The sequence below is a fragment of the Populus euphratica genome, unplaced genomic scaffold, assembly GCF_000495115.2.
Source record: "Populus euphratica unplaced genomic scaffold, PopEup_1.0 scaffold46.1, whole genome shotgun sequence".
Classification (NCBI taxonomy): domain Eukaryota; kingdom Viridiplantae; phylum Streptophyta; class Magnoliopsida; order Malpighiales; family Salicaceae; genus Populus; species Populus euphratica.
Window position 1 is genome coordinate 689,657 of NW_011499852.1, and position 9,666 is coordinate 699,322.

Genomic DNA, 9,666 nt, shown 5'->3' on the forward strand with positions numbered 1-9,666 from the left:
TCAATCTTTTTCTAACATGTGAAAAACTCCTTCCAAAATAAAATTTATTCTAGATGACAGCTCTAATTTGACTTGGCCTTCTCCCAGGAATTGAGATACACTTTCATTCCAAACTTTATAAATTCAGGCTTTATCATTGAACTCCAAAAGGATTATCAAAATTTAAAAAAAAAAGACAATAATATATGCTATAAGCTGTGTAAAAAATAAAGCTCTTAATCATTAAACTATAGTAAATCACTAAATCCTTCATAATCAACTCAAAGAAAAACAAAACAATATCCTAACCTAGTTTCTACTAGATTGATTCAGCATATTGAAAAAAAAAAAAAACCTCATTTGGGCATTTATTTAAATGACTCACTGCAATGATAATATCTCATTCAGGCTTCTATTAAAATAATTATACAAAATCAAACAAGCTTAAAAATCTCATATGGGTTTCTATTGAAACCACCAAACCATAAAAAAATAAATACAATATCCCACTTGAGTCTTCGCTTAACATAACAAAATTACACCTTAACAAAAGTAAGGAAAATAGCTTACGCTTTTCTCTATAAGATTGTTAGGAATTATGGATGCAGATAATTAGGCTAACAAATACAACCAAGATCTTTGTTTTATTTTTCAATATTAAAACAACAACTAAAACCAATAATAAAAATAATAAGAGCTAACAACAAATATTAAAAAGGGTAATAGTTTAGAGTTTATTTGAAAGTGTAGTAATTGTTTTTTAAATAATTTTTTATATTAAAATATATGTTAATAATTTATTTTATTTTCAAAAAATTATTTTTGATATCAGTATATTAAAATAATTTAAAAATATATTAATTTAAAATAAATAAAAAATAAAAAATTTTAATATTTTTTTTAAAATATTTTTAAAACATGAAAATAAAAATACAAGATTGGTGGCGTTATCCTTGGAGATAAAATGCGGCCTCCTCTGCATGAGAGATTCGAGAGGAATATATAAAGAAGAAAAGTCTTAGATTATGTGCAGAGAAATTCGAGAGACTAAGTAAAATGAAAAAAATATTTTAAAGAATTTTTAATGGCGAGGAAATTATGTGTGTTTCCATATTAAACACAAGCTATATATTAGTTACTAAATTTAAAATAATTAAATATAATAAATTAATTTAATCAATAAAATTCATTAATTACTAAAAAATTACCATTAATTATAATTTTAAATCAAGTTCCTGACGGCAAGTGAATAGCTGGCTCTGACAAGACCATGGCTGTGAGGAAGATGAGTCAATCTATTTCTCTAAGAACTTCCTCAGATAATGATTTGGCAGAGGTCAAATCTCAACATATTTTCGACACACCGTTAATAAAAAAGATATTTCTTATCTTACGTGTCCTCTCAATCTTTTTCCAGTAAAATAAAGTTATTTTTTAAAATAATTACAAAAACAAAAAATCACCATCTTTATATATATATATACATATAATATAAACAGGTTCATGTGTGATAGGGCTTTTATAATTTTTATTTATTTATTTATTTTGGTTTTCTCATTTCTTTACCTCAAAATTTAAATTACAAAATCCTAAATTTTCATACCTTCGATTTATATATATCCAGCAGATGTGCACGAACTCAATTAATGAGAAAATTCAAAAATATTATAGAAATTTAATATCTAAAGTGCATGAAATATTATGGATTTACAACTTTCTCCCTCAAGGTTTTTATCAAACACTACAAACACATCAATTTCTACTGCTTCACGGTCTTCACCAACATCAAGTCTGTCCAATTCTCTTGCAACCAAAAGCTCGTGTGCACAATTCAAGAGTAAAACTTCCTCTGATTTTGATACATTGATTTCCAAGTTCTCCTGTATATAAAAAACATAATCTCCAGGTAAGACCAGGAGAGGAGGAAGGAATTGATGCCAGCATAATTCACAATAAAAAAATACATTTAGCTTGAGTGATAAAAGGATAGCCAACTTGGATTAATTTATCAAACACGTTATCTAAATCTTGAAATTAAAATAATTTAATAAAAAATAAATAAAAAATTACATAACTTAATTTTTTAAAGAAAAAAATAATGTTAAATGTTAGCATCACTCAAAAAAATAAGTAAAAAGTAGATAAAAAAAAATGTCAACTTATGATAACTTTTTAGACTCGTAACTCGAGTTATTAGATCGAAAACACCATACATAGAAAAATTATAAAGTCCAATCTTTAACTAATCAAATATAGAATAAAAAAATAAAAAAAAATCATACAAAAGAGTCCAAAGTCCAATCTTTAACTAATCAAATATAAAATAATAAATTTGAAAAAAAATCATACAAAAAAGTCTAAAATAAAAAATAAAAAATAAAATAAAAAATAAAAAATAAAAAAATAAATTAGAGAACAATGATGAAAAATAAAAATAAAAATAAATTAGAGAACGATGATATTTTTTTTTTATTGGAGAGTAAATTTAAATGTGAAATAACTTAAAAAAAAAGAAAAGAAAATTAAAAGAATGAAGACCAAATTCAAAATAATAATACATCATAACTTAGATTGGATGATGAAATTAAAAACATACAATACTTTTATAAAAAGACCAAAGAAAAAAACTAAAAATCAATAGGATAAGTTGATTTTTAAAGTGTTTTTCGCTTAGAAATATATTAAAATATTATTTTTTAAATTTTTATTTTTGATATCAGCACATAAAAAAATTATATTATTAAATAAAGCCTTGTGCATACGACAAACAAACCGGAGCATTGTTGGTATTTTATTATTATTTTGACTTTTCTACATTGAATAATGCTGATGGATAGCGTGAGAAGAAACGTTGCGATGACCTCCTAGGGCATTACATCAGCTTAGCGCCCTTGAGTTTTAAGCACCAATTTCCTGACCGACTTAAAAAACGCAATCCATCCTTGCACGCATGTATTTTATGTGTCTGACTTGTTAAATAAAATAAAATCTTGTTGGATTCGTCACCAGGACTATAATCAGATTCAGGTATTTTCTTGCTATTACTACTATAATTTGTTTGTAGAGCAGCACACGCCCGCAGCAGCTACAATGCTTTCGTCCTTAATATTTTAGTGATAATTTCCCTTAACGCAGTATTAACCCATCAATAGCCAGCATTTTAACAACCAGGTGTGGAGTCTTGGGTATTGGTAAATGGTAATTAGGGTTTGATTTTGATTTCTGGGAGCATTTTCAAGGACAGTTGGGGGGGACAAGATTTGGGTGGGAAGCAGAGATTCTTTTTGTTGTTGTTGAGCATCCCATTATTTTTAACATTTCGCACAAATGGTAATCTAAAATCTTAAATAAAATATAGAGTTACTTAGTGAATCCCAATTCCCAAAATCTATTTTAGTAATCCGAAAGAAACAAGTCGGAAATATAACAAACATGGGGTCGCGTACTGAATCAGAGAACGAGAGAGAGATCTGGAAAGCAATGGAGGTAGCAGAGGGAGCTAGAGGAGATAACTCGAGCTCTCATGTTCTTCAGTCTTCATCCCTCACCCTCGATACCTCCCTTTCCCTACCTGATTTGACTCCGCCTCTCATGTTCGTTTCTTTCACCTCTCTCCTTTTTTTAATAAGAAAGTAAGAAGAATTATTATTCGTGTTTTTTTTTTTTTTGGGTTCTTCAATATCAGAGAGCTGTGCAAGGATTTGTTTAAGAAATGGTCAAGATTGGATGATTCTTCCTTCTCTGTTGAGACGGTTTCCGGTGGCATAACAAATCTCTGTGAGCATTATTACTTTCTTTCGTATTTGCCTTTTGAACTTCAATAGGCAGACGTGCCTGAATGAGAATTTGTGCAGTGCTGAAGGTATCTGTGAAGGAAGAAGATGGAAATGAGGTGCCTGTAACTGTTAGATTATATGGTCCCAACACTGATTATGTTATCAATCGAGAACGCGAGCTTCAGGTGATTGATTTTCTATGTTTACTGGTTACCTTTTAATTTATTGGATAGACAACAATAGGAGCTTTCATTTCCTTTGATATGCTTACAACAACAACTACAAAAAATTGCTTTCAGGCCATCAAATACCTCTCGGCTGCAGGATTTGGTGCCAAGTTGCTTGGAGTATTTCAAAATGGCATGGTCCAATCCTTTATAAATGCACGAACACTGATTCCGCAAGGTAACCATGACAAACCACTCGCTTCCTTTATTATCCCCTCCGTATTTTCATATGCCTTTAAATTCAACTTCTTTTGTTGCACCGCACCCCCTTCAGTCGTGTTTGCCTTCAACACAATTCACCCGTCTCAAAATTTGATCGAATTTATTTGCATTTATTTCTTGAAGACTTGCCTTTTACTTTTGATTATCTTGATTAGCTACAAATTTTCCTGACCAACCCTATAGTTATAAACACATCTACCATAAATGATTACTTGATGAAAACACTGAAAAATTGAGTTTATGAAGGTTCCTAATTTTAACCTTTATTTGCTTCTCTTTCCTCTCCTGCCCTTTCTCACGTGCTCGCTCCCTTGATTTTCTTAACCTTGCATCCTCATTGATTGCAGACATGAGAGTGCCGAAGCTGGCTGCTGAAATTGCCAAGCAACTCCATAAATTCCATCGGGTGGATATTCCAGGCTCTAAAGAACCTCAGTTGTGGAATGACATCTTCAAGTTCTATGAAAATGGTATATTTTCTGACTCTAATTTGCTTCCTTGATTTTATGGTTCATAAGCATCTGCCCATTTTTATTTGAAATCAATTTGGTAAAGGTGCTTTCAACTTTTGTCAGTTCGACCATTGGATATCTTTGAATGTTGATGTAACAGTGATGCCATGCCCATTAGTTGTTAATTTTTCATTTTCAATGGCCACCTTTTGTTGCAGCATCCATTCTTCACTTTGATGATATTGAGAAGCGAAAAAAATATGAGACCATTTCGTTTAAGGAAGTTTACAATGAAGTTGTTGAAATCAAGGTGATCCTCCTTCCATAAATTTTCTTGCTTGTAATTGGTACCTTGTTAGTCTATCCTTTTTCTCTGAAGCCTTTGGCCATAGAGACTAGCCTTTTGTACTTGCATCTTACATGAAACCTGCTTTTAAGTTTCCTAATACGTTGACCCATGTTGTTAACATGCATTTGAAAGTTCAAGATTTTTGTAGTTTAAATATTTTCTAGGTACTTGCATGAAAATTGAGTACAAGGAATAAAATGCACTGTTGCAGACTTTTAAGGTAGTCTATGCTAGATAACTGTTGAGCATGCTTTAAAGGATGACTTCCAAGACCCTTATTAACTTGCACACAATATTGTGAAACTGAACTGATTAACAGTCTTGTGTAGAAAAAGTATTATAAATCCCAGATGCTCCTTGTAGTTGTTAGTAATATATCTATGTGTGGATTGAAACTGTTAGATGGTATAAGGTACAAGGCAGACAACATGGTGTTTCCCCTGGCCTTCCTTAGTTCCTTTTTTTATCTGGAAATAGCCATTCTTATTAGTGTTTCATAATCACAGACGAGTTTGCATTCTTGACTTTGGAACTACATGGGATTTCCATCAATGTACACTGGTTTTCAGTTGATTACTTGCAAGGTTTATAGTGATTCCTTCCTACTTATGGAGGTCTATTTCATGATAATTGAACAGGAATTGACAGATCTTCTCAATGCTCCAGTGGTTTTCGCCCATAATGACTTGCTTTCAGGGAATCTGATGCTTAATGACGACGAAGGTGTCAATGAAAACTGATTTTTCATATGCATTTTCCTCCATTTTACCCCTTTATCTGTTTTAATAGAATGGCAGCATGTTATTCTTGGTATTAATATTCTACATTGTTGGTTTCTGTCTTTAAATATGCATTATTTTTACAATCTCTCTATCTCAATTGGTGATGTTTCTGCTCCTTTTCTGATGTATTTCAGTAGCACACACATGTTAAAAGTTACGGATACTAAGGGGATGTTGGCATTATATCTTCTAGCTGTAAACATGGAGAAATCAATCTTGGTTGGTCTTTCAAGAATTGGAGTATTGAACAGGGCCATTGCCAATGAATTTTTTAATCTGTTATTGAATCTAAGTTACATCAAGTGTGGCAGGACAACCTTGAGGTTGTTGAAATTTGGTGTTTTAGGCGGGAACCAGAGTTAGGGTATATGGTTTTGGATTGATTATCCAGAAGATTTGAGGGTAAAGTTAGTTCTGTGAATAGTAACCAAGGTACTAAGAAGACAGAAACAGCACTGGAGAAAAGAGAAGAAACAGTCTAGGCATGCAGCCTTAAAACTAAACAAGATACTCGGTAGTTCCATTATCAAAATGCTTATGATTATGTAAATTATGTGTTCCTTCTATATGCAGCTTGTACCAAAAAGCCTAGTGGTTCGAATCTAAGTAAGAAGTAGAAAACCAAATAGGAAAAAGGAAATGATAATTAATGGAAGATTGTCTATTATTTAAAATTATTACAAGAACATGGGTGTGTCTCTGCCATCTGCCATCATTATAGCTTCCAATCTGTCCAAAATGTTAAGAGGCAAACAGACTTTGAAAATGCAGTGAGATTTCCCGAGACAGTGCCTGATGTGTTTACAAGAAATATTGTGCCAAAAGAGTGTTTTAGTTTGCAGATATTTTTTCCTCATTCTTGTACTATTGATCTCATTATTGATCTTATTAATTTTCAGAGAAACTCTACATCATTGATTTCGAGTATGGATCATACAGTTACAGAGGTTATGACATTGGAAATCACTTCAATGAATATGCAGGCTATGATTGTGACTACAGCTTGTATGTCTTCAATTTTTCTCCTTCTTGTTTTCTCCACTTTCAGTTGCATGTGTAGATTTGTTGACAATTGAATTCGTTTAATGTAGATACCCAAGTAAGGATGAGCAATATCATTTCTTCAGGCATTATTTGCAACCTGATAAACCGCATCAGGTACGATGGTCATTTGAAAATTACTTTTTCAATGGTATGTAAATGGACTTTTTAGTTTATATATGACCTGCATTAAAAACCTTTTAATTCTGAATTATTGATTTTGTTGGTTATGTTCAAATCCTGAATGAGTTAACTAACAGGATCGAATTCCTTACTAAGCAAACATAGAAATGCAACCATGATATATGTCTTTATCATAAGTTTTGGTTTTGATCAAGTGTCATCCTCAATTGCACTTTTAAAAAAAGGAGTGGAATCTCCTTTGCGGAAATCTTCTGACATGTGTGTCACCTTTATTTATTTGATCTATGCTATGCAGCTCTTCCATAATTTAGATGATGCAAGAGGTGTTAAATGGGAACATACAAAAACAATTTCCCTAAATGATCATATGTTAAATCCCAATGTAGCCTTTCTTCATTCTTGTATCATTTTTCCGTTGAACATTTTGTGTGCCTTCATTTGATGCCTAACCCTACCTTGTGAGGTTTCACTGCTAGCACCATGGATGTTTAATCTTTGTTTTTAAATGAATAATTGATACTTAATCTTGCTCTTTCTCTTGTGATTTTGCTACAAAGATCGTCTACTTGTGAGCAAACCTTTCTTCCTTGACTCATTTTAGATGAATACTGGCATGGGAAGTTGAATTTTATTGATTATGAAGTTCACCTGTTACTTTGATCTTGAATCTTGGATCTTCATTAGTAGTTCATACTTCACTGGGCTAGATATGTCTGATAGCAGGGTCTAGATACACCTGACCCCATAAATCTATTCAAACTGCATCCACCTGTGATTTTTAAGTTTTGGATTTCAAGGCACTACAATTGGCTATTATTTCCACCAGGTATCTGACAGATCATGAATTCCTACAGGTATCGGACAAAGACCTTGAAGCTCTATACGTAGAGACAAACACTTACATGTTAGTTTCACACTTATTTTGGGCTTTATGGGCACTAATCCAGGTAATTATGACCCGTTATCTCAACCAGCCATGCCCACTAAACCATATGATAGTGATTGATAATGTTTCTATTAACAGGCCAAGATGTCTCCGATAGATTTTGATTATCTGGGTTATTTCTTCCTGCGATACAATGAATTCAAAAGGCAGAAGGAACAAGCTTGTTCATTGGCACGATCTTACCTCTCAGGACGAGAGAGTCGGTAGTTTCTATTTTTCCCTCCTATGCATTGCAAGCACTCTTCATATGGATTCATAGGCAAACATTCTTGTATTTTTTTTTTCTTAGCCATTTGAAAGAAAAGTTGAAAAACGAGTATATGCGAATAATTGAGAGGAAGGATGGATTCCTCAGTTCCATTTGTTGTAATTCTTAGTCTTAGTGCATTTCTTCAATAACAACCTAGCTGTCTTTTGCCTAAGATACATTAGTTTAGGGTATCAATGAAATATCAGTTGGTTGAAATATATTTCAATTCATCTTCCTCTTCCTGTATTTCTTCAGTGTGCTGATAATTGCTAGGCTTCAAAGCTGCACACCTTCAAACCCATTACATAGATTAACTCTGTTAATGACAGCGCCACAAAATTGCTAACAATTGTTTCGATGTAAAAATTGAATTAATTTTTTTAGTATTTTTGAATCATAGATATTAAAAATAACTTTAAAAAATATTATTTTAATATATTTTTAAATAAAAAACACTTTAAAAAATATTTTTTATTATAATTTCAAATATGTCTAAAATAAATAACTAGTCGCCAATATATGCTTGAGTCAAATTTCTAAATGATAAACTTTAATGTTTAATTATCTCTATGTTCATAAACAAGAGATAAAAAAATCCTTTAAAATCATAAACATAGAAGTACCACGAACAAATTAAAAATTACCTCTTATGCGAATAAAAGGTGTTATTTAGCTATCTATTTAAACTAATTAAAAGGCTAGGAAAAAGATTGGACTTATATTAAGAATTACGTGGCGAGCTCCATTATTATTATTATTATTAAAAAAAAAAAAGGAATTAAGCGGCGCTAGGTTTTCATAATTTGCGCTAGAGATTTATACTCTCCTTCATTCATAATTAGGAATCATTCAATATTTACCATCATTTCCCATTTATTTTGCAAATAAAGTAAGATAAGTCGATTTAAAAGAAAAACATGTTTAGACTAAATTAATTAATAAAAAATATATATTCATACTCACAATTCGACTGAGAATATATATAGTTACTCAATCCTGTCTATATAATTAAAAAGACTTGGATTTTCTGCAAGCTTAAAGGGACATTTTAAACATCGAATTCAAACCAAGAAAAATAATTTAAGTTCATTCTGAGGTCTTGTAAATAATTAATATTCTGAGAAAAAGAGAGGCCAAATGATTGCTTATAATAATAAATAAATAAATAAAAAGAGAAGAAAGAGAAAGGGAGGGAGACCTTTTCCTTCCTAAAAGTACAAGAACAGTTTATCGCGTGTGGCACGCTAGCAATAGCATTATTGAGTCAATTAAACCAAATTATAAGTTAGAGGAAAACTGCCCAGTATAATTTATTTTCGGCTAAATCAAGTGGAACTAGTCAAAGTCAAGCCAGCGTTACACGCAGCAATGAGAGACCTGCCGCCATAAGCAATACCAGTTTAATTTGAAAGAATATTAAGGTATTTTTTTGTAAATTTATTTTTAATATTAGTGTATTAAATTAAAACGATATAAAAACATTTAAAAAATAAAATAA

The 9,666-nt window shown here is 31.3% G+C and overlaps 1 protein-coding gene across 3 annotated transcripts; it reads left to right on the forward strand.

Moving 5' to 3' along the window:
- Positions 1 to 2,830: 2,830 nt before the first annotated feature.
- On the forward strand, positions 2,831 to 8,401 carry EMB1187 (Protein kinase superfamily protein). Of its 3 annotated transcripts, none has more exons than XM_011020520.1 (12): positions 2,831 to 3,006; positions 3,377 to 3,572; positions 3,665 to 3,756; positions 3,834 to 3,940; positions 4,055 to 4,160; positions 4,552 to 4,674; positions 4,875 to 4,966; positions 5,644 to 5,728; positions 6,687 to 6,792; positions 6,879 to 6,945; positions 7,827 to 7,919; positions 7,997 to 8,401. In XM_011020520.1, the coding sequence occupies exons 2-12, from the start codon at positions 3,412 to 3,414 to the stop codon at positions 8,123 to 8,125; spliced, it is 1,161 nt and encodes a 386-aa protein (XP_011018822.1). In that variant the 5' UTR covers positions 2,831 to 3,006; positions 3,377 to 3,411; the 3' UTR covers positions 8,126 to 8,401. The 3 variants fall into 3 exon arrangements, with proteins under 3 accessions (XP_011018822.1, XP_011018821.1, XP_011018823.1); XM_011020521.1 differs by having other exon boundaries at positions 2,832 to 3,006; positions 3,434 to 3,572; XM_011020519.1 differs by having other exon boundaries at positions 2,831 to 3,572.
- Positions 8,402 to 9,666: the final 1,265 nt, after the last annotated feature.